The sequence below is a fragment of the Moschus berezovskii genome, chromosome 20 (genome assembly GCF_049115385.1).
Source record: "Moschus berezovskii isolate FMDL1 chromosome 20, NW_MosBer_1.0, whole genome shotgun sequence".
NCBI lineage: Eukaryota > Metazoa > Chordata > Mammalia > Artiodactyla > Moschidae > Moschus > Moschus berezovskii.
In genome coordinates, this window is record NC_142479.1 from 52,493,114 (window position 1) to 52,510,352 (window position 17,239).

Here is a 17,239-nt window from a genome sequence, read left to right on the forward strand (position 1 = left end):
TTTCTGGAATTTTTGTTCCTGAATATTTTCAATTTGCAGTTGGTTGAACCCACAGATGTGGAACCTGTGCATGTGGAGGGTTGTCTGTATCCACTTCTTAACTGGGCCTTCAGAGCTCAATAATCTGGTCTCAATACACCTCGCCTGTTTGATCCCCTGTACTCCCCTCTATCCAGGCTAGAGTCCAATCGACTTCTCCATTTACTCCAATACATCCTTTTATCCCAGGTGTCTGCAATGTTCTCAACTCGGTCTGAAATGTCCTCCTATGGCCTCAACCTTTAAGACCCACTTCAGTTGTCACTTCCTCAGTTCCCTCCAGATGGTATGTTCTATCTTCTCTGTGCATCTGGACAACTTTTTTCTTCTCTAGGTTTCACTATTTACACCCTATTAATAAGGCTGTCACTCTCAACCAAGCTAAAGGTCAAGGGTAGATGCTTTCTCTTAATATATCCAAACACCTCATTTCCCCACTCAGTGAATATTTATTATAAACTGCCTACTTTAGGCCCCGGAGACAACAGAGAAAGAAAACATAAAGCTCACATTCTAGTGGAAGAGGACAATAAACACAATAAATGATATGTTAGAGGGTAATAAGTATATGAAAAAACTAAAGCAGGAAAGGCCCAGGAAGGAATTTTAGAAGAGGTTGTGGGTTTACATAAGATAGCCAGAAAAGAAGGCTTGATGAAAAGATATGTAGTAAAGAACTGAAGCAATGAATAGGAAGGTATGTGACTATCTGAAGAAACAGTGACACAGGTGGAGAGAATAGCAAGTGAAAGGACCTGAGCAGACCCATGCTTGGTGTGTTTGAAGGACAGCAAAGAGGTTGAGTGTGGCAGGAGGGGACTGAATAAGGGGGAGAGTAGTAGGAGTCAAAGTCATCTGTACTGGGGGCCAGATTCTAAAAACCAAGAGAACAATTTTGTTTTTACTCCAAGATGGGAAGTCATGAGAAAGAACATGTTCTCATATAGGGTTCACTGTGGCTGATGTGTTGAGAACAGACCTCAGTGGGGGAAGGCAAAGGTTGAAACTGAGGGGCTAATTACAAGGTTACTGCAATAAAAAAAGGTGAGATACAATTATGGCTCAGAGTATGGCTCAAGGTGGAAGTTGTGGAAATGTTGCAAAGGTGTATGTTTCTGGACATACATATTGAAGGGCAATGGTATTGAAGACCGACTGGATATGAAGTGAGAGAGGAAGGCTAGAGAAAAGCAGGATTTAGGTGAGGCAAATTCAGGAGTGTGATTTTAGACACAAGTTTGAAATGCCTATTAGGTGTCCAAGTGGATATGTTTCCTAGGCATCTGAATATATGATTTTGGAGTGAGGGAATGAGCCTAGGAAGAAGATCTAAATTTAGGAGTTGCCAGTATAGAGACTTGGGTTTGATCCCTGGGTCGGGAATATCTCCTGAAGTAGGAAATGGCAATCCATTCCAGTACTCTTGCCTGAAAATGGACAGAGGAGTCTAGCAGGCTAGACTAGCAGGCTTGGGGTCGCAGAGTCGGACATGACTGAGCACGTGAGCAGTGTAGAGATGGTAGTGAAGGTCTTGACACTGAAAAAGATCACCATATTCTATATGCCTCCTGCCACACACAGCCCCCACTTCACCGGTATCCCTAACTCCAAACACTCCCTTTGCAGATCTGAGGCCATATAGTCTGGTAGAAGAGGGCTGTGGCTCCCTTGGCTTCTTAGCACATTCCCATCCATTTATTTAAAGTTTGCAGTGCTTCATGCTCTGAGCTCACAGGGCAGAGACACAGTTTCAATTAGAGGTTTTCACATGAGGCCAAATAATGATAGTCATCTCCATATAGACTGGAGAAAAAAAAATCCCACCTTAACAGAAAAGAAAAATCAATAAAAACTATTTACAAGTTTTTCCAGGAGAAATTCTGTGAGGACTTGTTGGCTAAAGCTGCCTGAAAGTTTAGACAGACACACAAAATGAACACAGAGAGAACAAAGTGCTCAGCATACGTTAATACCCTAAAGTATTTCTAGTCTCCGTAAAGGTAAAGATCCCTTCTGAGACTTCCTTTGCCTCAGTCCTTCATGGACACCCCTAGAAGACGCTAGAAGTGACTTAAGAAGTCTGAGGAGATGGCCGTTGGGAAAGAACTGTTGGTAGTTGGCAATACTTCATTCCAGGGAGGTGGTGGCAACAACTCCCTAGGCAGCAGACATCATGGATTTTCCTCCCTCGGGGTCTACCAGAGGTCCCCCCCGTTTCTGGTCTGGATCCCTTAGAGACAAAGAACTTCATTCTCTCCCATACAAGTGTGGGGTTGCTGGGGAGCGCAGGGGTGGAGGGGTTAGAATTCTATGCCCAGGAAACACCCACAGGCTCAAACAGGAGCCTGCATCCCAACTCTGGTCCAGGCGGCGCGCGGGGCCGCGGGGCCCCTCCGGTGAGGGCCAGGCCTGTTGCCGACGTGCCCAGGAAAGGGTTCGCCCAGCGTAGGCCGGGTACATGGAGCGCTCGATACACTTCCACGGAGGGCGCATCTGCCTCCCGAAGCCCCCTTCCTTCCTTCCTCTCGACTCCATTCTCTCGCACTCTCTCTCTCCGGGCGCCTCAGCATTCGCCCGCAGCCCGTCGCCGCCCTCGCCCTTTCTTCCCTCCTCCGGACCCTCCCCCGGCTCGCCCCTCCTCCGGCAGCCCACCTTCAGCCCGCCGCTCCGCGGGTTCCTCGGTCCTCGCCCCTCATCCCCGGCCTCCCCTCGCCGGCCCCCCGCGCCCGGGGCCCCCGCGGCCCCCTGCCCGCCCTCCTCCGGGCGACAGCGGCCCCTTTCACAATAGCGCGGCCCGCCTCCCTGCTCTCGGCTCCCGGTTCACTCCCGCCCGCTGCTCTCCCGGCGCATGCGCCCTCCGGTCGGCGGCGGCTGCGGCTGTGGCGGCTCCGAGCGGCTCCGTTTTTTTAAAGGGAAACGCTGAGGCGTCGGGGGTGACTGTGGGGGAGGGGGACCCCGAGTCCGGAGACCCCCCGGGTGAGGCGGCAGACCCTCTCCCGTAGTAGGAGGGCTTTGGGCAGACCCATCCCTCCCACCGCCTCCTGAGGAGGAGGAGGGGGGTAAAATGGAGGCTCGGGGCGGCTGAGGCGAGCTCCGGGGCGGGGGGCCGGGGCGGGGAAGGGGGGGTGTGGGGTGGGGAGACGAGGCGGGCCCGGCCGGGCCAGGGGGGGCCGAAGCGAGCTCCGGGGATGAGCTCGGGGGCGGCTGGGTGCGAGCTTCTGCCTCTCAGGCGAAGGCGGCGGCGGCTGCAGCAGAGGCGGCGGCGAGGCCCCCATGGGCCGGCGGCGGGCCTCAGCCGCGGCCTCCACTTCTCCGCACGCCGGCGGGATGGCGCCCGGGCCCCGGAGGAGCCGCGCTAGCCGAGGCCTGCTGCCGCGCTGCTGAGGCGAGCCCGCCAAACCCCTCTCCCCCGCCTCCGTCCTCGACCCCCCGCACCTCGCCCCTTCCCCACCCCCTCCTCCGGCTCGGTCCCCGACGCGGCTCCGGACCACTATGACCATGAGATCCGCAGTGTTCAAGGCGGCCGCGGCCCCTGCCGGCGGCAACCCTGAGCAGCGACTGGACTACGAGCGGGCTGCGGCGCTGGGCGGGCCCGAGGACGAACCCGGGGCGGCCGAAGCCCACTTCCTCCCCCGGCACCGTAAGCTCAAGGAGCCAGGGCCCCCGCTGGCCTCCTCCCAGGGCGGGAGCCCCGCGCCCTCACCGGCCGGCTGCGGCGGCAAGGGCCGGGGCTTGTTACTCCCGGCCGGGGCGGCCCCCGGGCAGCAGGAAGAGAGCTGGGGCGGCTCGGTGCCCTTGCCCTGTCCACCCCCGGCCACCAAACAAGCTGGCATTGGGGGGGAGCCAGCGGCAGCCGGAGCCGGCTGCAGTCCCCGACCCAAGTATCAGGCGGTGCTGCCCATTCAGACGGGCTCTCTCGTGGCGGCGGCCAAAGAGCCTACGCCCTGGGCTGGGGACAAGGGTGGGGCGGCTCCCCCAGCTGCCACCGCCTCGGACCCGGCGGGACCCCCACCACTACCTCTGCCCGGGCCGCCACCCCTCGCGCCCACCGCCGCCGCCGGGACGCTGGCGGCCAGCGAGGGCCGATGGAAGAGTATGAGGAAGAGCCCTCTCGGAGGTGGCGGCGGCTCTGGAGCTTCCAGTCAGGCCGCCTGCCTCAAACAGATCCTTCTGCTGCAATTGGACCTCATCGAGCAGCAGCAGCAGCAGCTGCAGGCCAAGGAAAAGGAGATCGAGGAGCTGAAGTCAGAGAGAGACACGGTACGGGAAGGGTTAATCTGCGTTCGGGACGAGGAGCGAGTTGTGCGCATGCTCGGGGGAAGGGGGCTGTAGGAGGTTAAGGTATCCCTGAGTTAGGGGTAAGGAGGTCGACCACCAGCAAAGGAGTCTTCTCAGTTGCTGGGTCCTTGGGAGCCAGGCTCACAGACACGTTGGGTTAGAGGGAAGGGTTAAAGGGCAACCTCCCGGGGGAGGGGGAGGGGAGGTTTCAGGTGCCAAAGGGTTAATTTAAAATGACAGCCCCAGACTTGTGGGAAAGACGTTGAGTGGGCAAAGACCTGATTTGTGAGGGGTTGAAAAATGAAAGGTGGGATGCATATGTGGTTGCTTTATGGAAGGGGTTAAATTAAAGAGCTTTGCGTTAGAAATGCATTCTGGAGGAGAGGGCCATAGCAGCTGTTGCTCCAAGCACTGCTGTAGCATCTTTATCTAGATAGAGTAGTAGGCCTTTTCTTTGGCAGAGGGGTTGAGGTGACTCACAGTGGAATCCTGTTTTAGCTTTTAAAAATGATATTAGGAGCATCATCACCTTTGATTTCAGAACAGTTGTTTTGTCTTAATAGGAATCTGAGTTATAAAACATGACCTACTGACCAGCTCCCTTGTATAAGCATGGTGTTTAGAAACTGGAAGGCTTTTAAGGCATCAGGGGAAATTAAACTTTTTAAATGTATTAAGTAGACCAAAATTTTCCCCCCTATATTAGAATCTTAAGATGTAGGGAAGTCATTTATTATTTCTTTGTACTTCTGAGGAGCATGACTATATAGGCTTGTTTTATTTTATTACCCTTGTAGCAGTAGTTAAAGGCACCTGATGTGTTAAAACATACTCCAGATATCAGGAAAGCTGTGGTGGTGGGATATTATAGTGCTAGCATACCTTACAACTGCCTAAAAATAAACATGGTTTCTGCAATTGTTGTGTTCAGGCTGCAGCAGTCTCTGTCTCTCTCTCCTCTCTCTCCCTCCCTCTCTCTCTCTGGCGTTGTGTGCGCCAAGGGCTGAGCAAGGGAGCAGAGGGCTATTCATTTTGTTTGCTTTCCAAATGAATCTCTTCAGGCCGCAACTGTTTTCTTAGAGAATGCATTCTGCAAGGTGGAATGGGAGCTGGGGCCGGCCTCATTAAAATATTTCATGGTGTTGATTTGTGGAAGTTACTCAATATGGAGGTGGCACTGATCAGCTACTGTACTGCAGTCTAGGGGTGTGATGGTACTGTAATGACAACACATCATGTCCTGACTTGGCGGGGGGAGTCGGGAAGAGGACGACCAGTGAAGGAGAAGAAATCAAGGAAATGTCATCCACACACAAACGTGTTTAAGTAATGTTAAGGCTGTGAATCAAAACAGGAGGAGATGAAATGAGAGTGTGGCTGACAGGGGGCTCTCTGCTGATTGTGGTTTCTGCTCAGTTCCTGAGGTAATGGCCCTTTTGCAGATTTTCCTAGGCAGGAAAAGTGGGGTGAGTTAAGGATAGAGTGTCAGTCTGAACTTGGCATTCACTGCCTCTGTTGTGTATTGCAGTCTTAGTGTTGCTTAAGCTTGTTTCTCTTATTCCAGTTGTTATTTGGCCTCTCATGAGATCTGTGCAGCTAAGTGGATGTAATGAAGTCAACGTTAATATCACTGTCTAACCCAAATAAAATTCTTGTTATAGAGATTAAGTAGCACAGTTGGCATCTTTTCTCAGAACATTTTAATGTGAAATTTTCAATGATAATAGACTTCCATTTTGTGTTTGATCCTGTGGTCCTCCCTTTAATTATTAGAGTCAAAAGACTTTTCAATATTTAAGTAGGTATAAGTTTTTCTGTTATCTCAAATGCAAAGCAGTATGCATATTTGATGATTGATGGGACTTATGGGTACTGGTTCTTTTTATAAGCCTTCCAAATTGAGTGTTCACAGTTTAGGTGGCACCTCCCCAGCCTACCATACCCCCTTTCAAATAACATTGCAATCCCTAGTGGCACTGTGATTGTGTGAGCTTTTAATTCTGTCTCAATGTACTGTCTGGACTTTGCCTTTGTGTGTAGCATTTTTGAGTGGAAGTAGAGAGGATAGTGTTTGGAGAACTTCAGGGCCTCCTAAAAGAACATTAAGGTTAATTCTGGAAACTCCCAGAATGAGTTGGAGCCACATGTTAGCAGTAGCAGAGACTGTGCCATTTAAAAGGCATGTTGTGGCCTCTCCCATTGAAGAGGATTTTTTTCAGAAGAATGAACTACAAATTCCCCATGTCCCTCCCCAACTACGTTAGCTCCTAAAATTAACCAGTGCACCTTGTCTTCTCTATTGTGATTAAGAAAATCTATTCAGATTATGTCTGCCTGTTAAAAATAAGTGAATTGCTATCGTTCATGGAAAGAGACAGAAGACCAGACTGATTCCAGAATGGGGATAAGTACCTGTGTTCAATTTTTCTGTTTTTTAAGTCTTCATTTTGCTACTCTCTTTTTTAGCTCCTTGCTCGGATTGAACGTATGGAAAGGCGGATGCAGCTGGTAAAGAAGGATAACGAGAAAGAAAGGCACAAGCTGTTTCAGGGCTATGAAACTGAAGAAAGAGAGGAAACGGAGCTATCGGAGAAAATTAAACTGGAGTGCCAGCCGGAGCTTTCTGAGACAACCCAGACTCTGCCTCCCAAGCCTTTCTCCTGTGGGCGGAGTGGAAAGGGACACAAAAGGTGTGCTGATAACTTTGTTACACTGTCTGGACTTAAGGTCACTTGTTTGCAGTGACTAAGAGTAAGGGATGAGGACTTATGAATTAGTTTTAATACAACTCTATCTTTTTTTTTTTTATATATACAACTGTATCTTGAATCATGAGGTCTTCTGTACTGAGAAACTGAAACATTCTTGTGTGGGCTATAAAGGTCTGTTAGGAACATTTTGGTCACAGTAGTAATTACAGAATGTAGTATACATCATAAAGAGAATGGGCAGCAAATGTGACAGCTGAATTTCTTAAAACTATAGCCCTTCACTTCAAGTTTGGAAGTGTTAAATTCCTTCATTGCATTAGTCACTGGTAGATGTTAAAAATGTAAGCTCTAACTGTCCTTGGACTAGAAGAGATTAGTCTAGCTATAAGGATAGCATAAATTTTGAAAACTCAGAATTCAACTGCAATAAAATATGCAGATGGACAACAGTGATACAGACTATTCAGAGATGAATTATCGTGTGTTGGAATAGTGAAAGTTTAAGGAGGAAATGGACCTTGACAAAGTATAGAACTTAGGTTGGTAAAAAGGAAAGGAGGTGACATTCTAGAAGTGTGTGTGTGTGTAGACTGGTAGGAGAAAGAGAATCAGAAGATAGCAAGAAAAAATGATTGTAATTAACATCGTATAGGAATAGGGGGTGGGATAAGACTGGCGTCTGGTTGACAGGAATGAAATAGACCACAGAGTAGAGGCATCTGATGTTAGCTAAAGGATCTTGAATAAAATAGGAAACTTTTTAGATTTAGGAGTCAACAGAATAGTAGTAGAGATTCTTAAGCATGGAAACTTACTTGTTCAACAAACGTTTACTAGGGGCTTATTATACATACTGTTAAGTATGAGGCTGTTCCTGCTCATGACAGCCAAGTGAACCCAGATATTTAGATACTTGAATACTGGTCATTTGGGAGCAAGCTAGTTCTCCTGCCTGAAAATGTAATCAAATCAGATTTTATTCAAGAGTCAATAAAATTCTATAATGTTTTCTTCCCTGTCTAATAGGAAATCCCCATTTGGAAGTACAGAAAGAAAGATTCCTGTTAAAAAGCTGGCTCCTGAATTTTCAAAAGTCAAAACAAAAACTCCTAAGCACTCTCCTGTTAAAGAGGAACCCTGTGGTTCCTTATCTGAAACTGTTTGTAAACGTGAATTGAGGAGCCAAGAAACTCCAGAAAAGCCCCGGTCTTCAGTGGACACCCCGCCAAGACTCTCAACTCCCCAGAAGGGACCCAGCACCCATCCCAAGGAGAAAGCCTTCTCAAGTGAGATAGAAGATTTGCCGTACCTTTCCACCACAGAAATGTATTTGTGTCGTTGGCACCAGCCTCCCCCATCACCGTTACCATTACGGGAATCCTCTCCAAAGAAGGAGGAGACTGTAGCAAGTAAGGCATAGAGAACACTTGCTCTTATACCCTAGTGGTGGCGGTCAAGCTAACAAGTGTGAAAATGCCTTTGGCATTTTTAAAAAAGTGCAATCAATAAAGCAGAGTTCTGTCAAGAATGAGTAAGTTAACAGCCAGAGACAGACACTGTGCAGGCATTGCAAATAGATGGAATTACAGCAAAATGTGCTCAATGTATTTGCCTGCTTACAACACTGGGAGATGTGTTTGCCAGTAAGTTGCTCATCACAAGAGCACCAGACTTGGGGGTGTAATCTCCGGCAACTTGCATGCCCTCTGAAAGAAGGGTTTTCTGTGCTGTGAAATGCATAGAACTTATACTTTGCCATGCACGACTGTTCCTGCAATTGATACTGTGTGAAATCTGGGAGGGTGGTCTTTGGGTGTTCTCAGGGGCCAATGATAATTTTTGGGTTGGGGAGCCAGCTTGGGGTGGGGAATTTCACCTGGGCCTCCGCTCTTTAACTATATAAACATTTATCTGTATCTCTGTGTCCCGGTCTGGGGGGCAGGAGGAATCTGCCAAAGACCAACAGTCTTACTATATCTCACTATACTTCACAAAGGTTCTAAATGTGAAGAGTTTACTTGGATTGCAGTAGCCCATTGGTTGTTCATATATTTAAATAAAATGGTCTACAAACTATTTTTCAAACAATAAGGACTATCTTGGGATATCTGAGCTGCTTGGGATGGGTGTGGGGTATGGGACCTTGGTCTTCATTCCCTTTTTGTTCTTCATGGCTTCCATACAGAGATGCTCCCCTATCTCCTACATCAACCAGTAACTGGAATGTGCCTTCAATCGTGTAATGTTAGTCTATGACAGTCACTGTGGGTGCTCCGGGGTGATGGTGGGGAAGCCTTCTTGGATAGAGTCACGGTCCTGAGTTTCTACTGATGTGTCTTGCCCTCGTAGGGCTGGGTATGGGAATCCATTCCAATAAGACAAGAGCATTCTCCAGGCTTTTGTTTGGCTGTTCTGGTGACAAAATTAAGTGGGGAAGATAGATTACTCTTCTTCATTATCTAAAATTCATTAGGCCTTACATTTGAGTACATAGATAGACCAGGACCCTGATCTAGGTTCAGGTTTTTTGTTGGTTCAGTCAGTTGAACAGGTTCATCCTTAATGGTTAACCTTCTTGCTGCCATGGCAATGCTGTGTAACAAGAGAAACCGTGAAGCAATTTCCCATCTGGGATTGAGAAATGGCTTGGTCCGGAGCTGTTCTGTGTGACTGGCTGTTTTTGAAAACCCTTTCTGCCGTAGTACAGAAAATTCCAAACACCTCTGATATTGTGGGTCTAGCAGTACAGAAAGAGTCTGATTGGGGGGACCCCAGTCCTTTGAGGAGCCTGAGTTGTGAATAAATGTGTGAATCCTTATTCTGGACGCCCCTATTTCAAGAGGAAGTCTCAATGGCTTGTTCTAAGGAAGCCAAAGTCTTTGTGCATGTTGTTCAGGCTGGACCAGCAAGGTAGTTTGTTTGGAGGGAGGAGGGAGCTGTTTAAGAAGACTACATGTGTAAGTTTTGAGAACACTGATCTTTTATTTGAAAAATAGGGTCAACTTTTACTCACCTGCCATGTTCTGAGTTTAAGGTTTGATATCCTTGGCCATCAACTGTTGCAGGGAAACCACCCTAAATAATGAAGAAAAGAAGTCGTCTCAGTGTAAAAAAAAAAAAAGTGGTGGGCTTATTTTCTTTTCTTTTGTCTGTTGTTCCCTCTTCCCCTCCCCCAGAGAGAAATTCTCAAAAGAGCAACTCAAAAAAAAAAGCAAAATGGCTTCCTAGTGAGAACATCAGTGATGATCCTTTCCTCCATTTTGGGTATGGGCTTTTTTTCTTTTTACACTGAGATGATTCTTCTTTCCTGCATTATTTAGGGTGTCTGATGCCATCAAGTGTTGCAGGAGAAACTTCAGTCTTGGCTGGTGAGTAGAATAGGAATTATATTGATTGGGCCTGGGGTGGGGGCCGGTGGGATGGTGGATGGTTGGGAGTTGCATTCCCCATCAGTTGGATGGGGGAAGAGTGAGATTCCTCGGTATGTGATTACACTATAGACTTCAAAATGACTACAAATTTCAGTTGTTTTTCAGGAACTGCAATAGCATCCATTATATGAATTGTCAGGTATTGGTTTAGGGTTTTTTGTGATCCTGTGTTTGGCAGACTGCAATGGCATTTTAGGTTCTTTCAATACCATAGCAAGGACACTGAATATGGCTTCAGGTGAGGCCATAGAATGGATTCCTATCACTTGGTAACTTTGTCTTATCTGGGGAGAGACTTCTTGTCCTAGTGAATAGTAGGTTGTGTGACCTTGGATTTAAGGGTGGTTCCACCCCTCCTCCCTTTCTTTTTCTTTTTTTTTTTCTTTCCAGTTCCTTCTTGGAGGGACCACTCAGTAGAGCCTCTAAGGGACCCAAATCCTTCAGACCTTTTGGAGGTAAGTACTCAAGACCTGTCAGCAGAGGGGAGTGAGAGATAGATAGAAATGGGGGTATAACTTGAATGTGTCATAGTAATTGTATGGATGGGTTAAATAGAATTCTGAAGCCAGACGGTAACTTGAGAGATTATCAAGTCCAACTCCTTTGTTGTGTAGATGAAAAAACAGATCTAAAATGACTAAGTGATTTATTAAAAAATAAGTAGCTAGTGAATATTCAAAACAGAGCTAGGTTTCATGCTAAGTAGAAAAGTTAGGCATGTACCATTCAGAAACAGAATTATATATTCCAAGCTCATTTGCCTTTTGAAAGCTTGATACTTACTTCAAACTCATACCCTTATAAAGTATAGTGGTAGGGAGGGTTTGTGGCAGTCTGAAGGGTTGTTTCAGTATGTGACTTTCACTTTGGAAAGTTATAGAAATGATTTTGAAACATGGAGATTCTACAAGGGTAGGAGTGGGGATAGGAGTATGTCTTTTGTTGATTTTTCTTACCAGGAGTTTCCCATGATACCCATAGAACTCACAGACTTAGGTGCGACCTGAAGGTGAAAGAGTTTTTATTCCTGTAAGCTGGAAATGAGTATACATGTCACACGGTGATAAATAGCTTATCAGCTGCTATTCTTTACACAGAACCTGGATGACAGTGTGTTTTCGAAGAGGCATGCAAAACTGGAGCTGGACGAGAAGAGAAGGAAAAGGTGAGGCTAGAGATGTTCACTGTGGGAACAGTTGAGCCTATAGGACTGTGATGTCTCTCATCCATGCTGAGGGGAGCCCAGGAGCTCTTAATTTAAATTACTGACTTCCTAATTGGTTGAGTATCATAGTTTTGAAGTGGTTATTGTTAAAGATGTTTGGCCTCTTTTTCTTGTGGGGAACACTAACACATGATCCAAACTGCTAGACCTAAACAGCTCTTCCCTAATCAAGCAGACAGTTCTCTTTACTCCCTGCTTCCCCGCCCCCCCCCCAATCCCCTCATCTAGAAGTCTCAGCCAGGATCTCCCTAGCATCTGGATTATATGAGTTGCCTTTACAGAGCAGGTTTTCAGTAATACTGGGTTTGTTTGTTTTCTTTGTCTGGTTTGTTTTTCCCAGATGGGATATTCAGAGGATCAGGGAACAAAGAATTTTACAGCGACTGCAGCTCAGAATGTATAAAAAGAAAGGAATTCAGGAATCTGAGCCCGAGGTTACCTCATTTTTCCCTGAGCCAGATGATGGTAAGTTTTGTTTATCTAAGGGAGTAAGTTTCTCAGAGAAGAAAAAGGGTACAAGGCTCCAGGATACAACTTGCTCTGAATGAATGTGGTATTTTGGAAGAGGTATAGTTGCTAGATATTTTCCACCATCTATGTCACTAACAAAGTCCCATCTGGCTTTCTTCCATAGTTGAAAGTTTGATGATTACCCCCTTCTTGCCTGTTGTAGCATTCGGACGACCATTACCAAAACTAACTCCACAGTAAGTATAAAGACTTTTTCCCTTTTCTCAGGTGGCATGCACTTCACTTCCCTTTCAGACTTCATGAAAGCTTCAGTATAAGGTGGAATAGTTGACTTAGGGATAGCCATGGCTCTTTGACAGAAGTGAGGCTGGTTGGGCTTTTGCAATGATAAGATTCCCAAGCCAGGAATTAGGAGGATTGCTTTTCGATTTAGAAATAGATTATTCAATCACTTTAATAGCACACCATTGCTCTGACTTTGAGGCAAGAAAGACACTCCAAACTTGGGACTTGGGAGTCAGGGCTAGGAGTGGTGAAGGGTATACCATCTCTCTTTGACTTAGTCTCATATCCATACTGAATTTCTTCTAGTCTTGCAGGTTGATTTCCTTATTCTTTCTTTGCCAGGAATTTTGAGCTGCCCTGGTTGGATGAGCGTAGCCGATGCAGGTTGGAGATCCAGAAGAAGCAAACACCTCATCGGACGTGTAGGAAATAGCTGTGCTGGCAAGAACCTTCTGTCTTCAGATAGTTGTAGCATGCCATTCCCAGAGAGTGGCAGAGACCTGTATATGTGACCTATGTCCTTATGTATGTTACCATTCGCTGAAAATGCCCTTCCATACTCCCCTGATCTTGGTTTTGTTTTCATCACTCTGATTTCACAAAATCTCCTTCATTGGGCTAATTGTGAATTGTGGAGGGTGATTGGGATTTCTTTTCCCTTTTTGGGGAAATGAGATCTCAACTTAAATCTATAGGATGGCAGACTTGGAAGCTTCAGGGGTCTGCTTCTTTACATTTGCCTATGTTAAAGGGGTTAAAGGGCTCTCTTCATTAGACTTGTGGAAGATGAAGCAGCCCCTGCCTTTAGAGTTGTGCCTGCGTGGCACTCTTCTCGCCCCGTGTACCCTTCCTTATAGTATGAGTATAGAGGGTTTTACCCTAAAACAAAACAAAATTTCACCAGGAGCTTAAGGACCAGATGAGGAATAACAAGTGACGTGATGAAGCAAGTCATCTTCACAGGGTAGAAAAGATAATGGAGAGTTGATTGATAAATATCTGAAAACACAGTTGTTTTCTTAAAACTATTCCGTGATACAGCCATGTGGGAAGGGATGTTTGGCTGTGATTATTTTCTTAAGTTAGTGGGTAACTGAATTTCTTTCCCCACCCCTAAAGAATAAAATCTTCTGAAGAGAGAATGAGGATGGTTAGTTTGGGGCCAGTTATGGCTCTAAGCAGAAGCAGTTGGTGTTTGGGAATGGCATGCCAGATCCTGTACAGATGTCTTTGTGTCACATCACCTCTTGAGTATTCCTTAGTTGGGTTTTATCCTTTTAGCTGAGCTCTTGGTGGTGGGTTAGAGATTTAGGGAGGGTGGGGATGTATGTAGAAATATGTGCTTCCTCTGGCTGGCAAATGTCTACATCTCGAAACAAACAGATGTACCTAATGAGCTTCTCCAGTTCATTTTGTAAAAATAGATTTGTATGTGTACCATCTTGGTTCCCCCCTCCCAAACCTCACCTCCCCCATTTTGTTAAAAAATTTCAGGACAGCACTCCAGGCCACTTTGGTCTCAGTGTAAGATCCCTGTAACTATCTGGAAGGAAAATAGAGCCAAGACCTCTGGTCTTAAATATATAGGAATTGCCTTTCTTTAGTCTTCAGGACTATTGTATGAAAACAAGTAGGGGTCTAATCTCCTAGAAGGTAGGGGCTTTTATCCTTGAAGAGAATATGTCCCCAGATTATTAGCACTTTTAGAGGAGAAGCCAAGGTATGTAGGGTGTGTGGCCGGCCCATCAGTGGAGCATGAGAGAATGGGATACCATTGTGGGAAGGGAAGAAAAAAGTTCCTCAGGGGCCTCCCACTGCTAAAGCTTTTCGTGAGATGTTGGTCTGTGCTCCCTGAGTTTGACTTCTAAAGGAATTACTCGGGCAGCACATGTAGTATTCTTGGATGATCTTGCTGCTCTTATTTCTCCTTTGTGTGTGTGTGTGGCTATGGGTTTTCATTTGTAACTCCATCTGCTTAGGAGAGTGGGCTCTCCACAAGGGAACCTGCTGTGAACTTCTTTGCAGCAAGAATGTAGAGAGAAATAGGACTTACTCCACTAGGGGCTCTCATCTCACACCTTAAGGAGAGGAAGGAGATTTCTAGAAAAACTAAGCCAGATTTTCTTTGTTCTCCATCATTTTAATATGGCAAACTGTTTGGCTTTCCTACTCTGACCTATGTTATGTTCCTTTAAAATGTGCCCAAGAAGAAAAAAGACCAGTCAGTGTCTATTTTATTCCTTGATTCCTCTCAGTTTCTTAATTTTCAGCATTTGTTGGATGCCTTTGGATATGGGTTAACAGATTTCACCTTTGTTTGTTCCTACCCAAGGGACTTCCCAGATTCTGAACTCAAGTTAGACTAAGAGGAATCCATGAGGTGCTATTTGGCCAGACTTATGTGGATTCTAATTTCCTTGGTTTTCCCTCTACTGAGTATCTCTTTATTTTATTGCCCTCTCTTCTAGATCAATTCTCCTTTGATTTGGATATGTTGAAGTTTTGTTGAGAAGGAGGTTAGAGAGTAGATGAGCAAAGTTCCAAGAGCAAAAAGACAGTGTGCCAGAGTGTGGGGGGAAATTAGTCTTATTTTTTCCCTACATGGGATACAACACTGTGAAATTCAATCTTCAAGTGAAGGCCCTGCCGTTCTCCTAAAACATAGTTCTTTGTTTCTTTCTTTAACAAAGTTTAAGCTAGTGTTAATAAATTAAAAAGAGAAATTGCTTGTCTGTCCACTTCAGCTTTGTTTTATGCCCATTTCATATTGTTGTCTGTGTTGTAATTCATACTTTTGATACCATTTCTGATGTGTAAAATTGGTTGTCTTGTAAATATCTTATAAAGAGTTCAATTGTAAATAAACTATTGTGGCTGTTAATTTTTGAACTTCTGCTTCAATTTATTAGATTTATTGGGAAGCATTAAACAATTTTGCTTGGATATTTTAAAGGACTAGAAAAAGAAATCCACTTTCACAAAGTAGAAAAACACCATTTTCCCTTTTATATGAGATACTACCATTTGTGTATGAACACAATCTATGTTCCATCTCTCTTTGTCCTGGGTTCTTCCTTACAGATAATGAGCAATTTTAAAAAAATAAGAGATGATAGGATGCTTGGTACCTGGTGTCTAAACTAATAAAACCTCAGTTGGAAGGACCTCATAGGTCATGTAGTCTGACCCAAGTACATTATTTCCCTCTGACAACATTCCAGACAAATGAAATCCAGCTTCTCTAACACTTTAGTTTTCTCCTGTCCAGTTTTTCCTAAATGTTAGAGTATTCTTCCTCGTTGACAAAATCTAACTTCTTGTAACTTGAGTCCACTGGTTCTTGCTTTGCTTTCCAGGGTGACCAAAAAAAAAAAAAAATCAATTTCCTCCTTTCCTCATAGTCCCTCAAATACTTGCTGTGGCAGTCCCAATCTTCATGGTTCACATTCAGAGCTCTTACAATTGTTTCTCAAAAGAATCTTGAATGTTTCAGTTCTCTGGATGAGTGAACGATTTGCTCATGTCCATTTAAAAATTGAATGCAGACCAAACAACTGAAAGGCAAAGTGGCAGACTATCACTTTACTTATTTAGACACTAAATTTGGCAGCCTTACTATATCAATTTACTTTGTGATTGATAGGGTCCTCTAGGTTTTTTTTTAACTTTTAAAATCATATATCCTTCATTTTGAGCCCAAGCAGGTGGTTTTTGGACCTGTATTTACAAGCTGTCACATTTGACCACTTGTTTAACCAGTTGAGCTCTGTTTGGATCCTGACTATCTCTGACGGCATTCTTAATACCGTCTAGTTTCATGACATCTATAAATTTGATAAGCATCAGTAGCCTTGACCGTATTATTTGTAAAAGCATTACACGGGACAGAGTCCTGTGCTATGATAGTGACCTTGCTCGGGTGTGTATTATTGTGTACTCCTTTAGGTGCACAGTTAGCTCACGCTTCTTCTATGTGTTTTATTATGGTACAGAGAAAATATACCAATTTTTTTCATTGCTGAAAAATGTGTTGCTAAAATCACAGCATTCCGTCATCTACCCGTTTGGCAAGGAAATCATTTCGGGATATTAAACCAATGCCCGTTCCTACGATTATCTCTAAGTCGGTTCTAAAATTTTAGTAAGATTACCATCTGGCTCAGACGGTAAAGAATCTGCCTGCAATGTGGGAGACCTGGGTTCGATTCCTGGGTTGGGAAGATCCCCTGGAGGAAGGCATGGCAACCCGTTCGCGTATTCTTGCTCGGAGAATCCCCATGGACAGAGGAGCCTGGTGGGCTACAGTCCATGGGGCCGCAAAGAGTAGGACACGACTGAGCGACTAAGCACATCGTATTAGCCTGCACTTTGAGGGAGATGATGGCTGGGGTGGGAAGACACAAGAAGGGGGAAGAAATGAGGATACAGGGGAAACACTGTAGTGCTGCAACACTTAAGTCCTCGGGCTTCCCTACAGACAACTGGTTTCTCCTCCGCCCTTTAGCTTAAAATGGACTGATACAACAAATCTGAAACAGCACAACAGCTTCAGAGATTTCCCTTGATTAGTGATTTTTACTAAGCAAACGAATGCAGTCAAACGATCTGCTTCAAAAGTAGGCAGAAATGAGAGAAAGAAAAAAGAAAGTCATGAAACAACTCTAATGCCGCAGTGAAGCTGTGACAGGTCAACGCTATCCACTCAAGCCCAAGATGGCCGGGAAAGGACCGGAGCCTACAGCCCGCCCAAGAGCAACTCTCCTCGCCCGGGGCCCAACCGCGGGGACGTCAGGGACCTC

General features: G+C 45.5%; 1 protein-coding gene across 2 annotated transcripts; it reads left to right on the forward strand.

The window, feature by feature from the left end:
• The first annotated feature begins 2,729 nt into the window (after positions 1-2,729).
• On the forward strand, positions 2,730-15,329 carry MSL1 (MSL complex subunit 1). Of its 2 annotated transcripts, XM_055407795.2 has the most exons (9): positions 2,732-4,299; positions 6,784-7,007; positions 8,055-8,437; positions 10,349-10,396; positions 10,850-10,914; positions 11,557-11,624; positions 12,025-12,149; positions 12,319-12,391; positions 12,783-15,329. In XM_055407795.2, the coding sequence occupies exons 1-9, from the start codon at positions 3,532-3,534 to the stop codon at positions 12,871-12,873; spliced, it is 1,845 nt and encodes a 614-aa protein (XP_055263770.1). In that variant the 5' UTR covers positions 2,732-3,531; the 3' UTR covers positions 12,874-15,329. The 2 variants fall into 2 exon arrangements, with proteins under 2 accessions (XP_055263771.1, XP_055263770.1); XM_055407796.2 differs by lacking the exon at positions 10,349-10,396 and having other exon boundaries at positions 2,730-4,299.
• Positions 15,330-17,239: the final 1,910 nt, after the last annotated feature.

What these genes read in the sequence shown, in the direction of transcription:
- MSL1 (XM_055407795.2), top strand. Translation starts at nt 3,532, where the DNA reads ATGACCATGAGATCCGCAGTGTTCAAGGCGGCCGCGGCCCCTGCCGGC. An exon ending in TTTCCCTGAGCCAGATGATG is followed by an intron (nt 12,150 to 12,318) that starts GTAAGTTTTGTT and finishes TTTCTTCCATAG; the next exon opens with TTGAAAGTTTGATGATTACC. An exon ending in TTACCAAAACTAACTCCACA is followed by an intron (nt 12,392 to 12,782) that starts GTAAGTATAAAG and finishes TTTCTTTGCCAG; the next exon opens with GAATTTTGAGCTGCCCTGGT.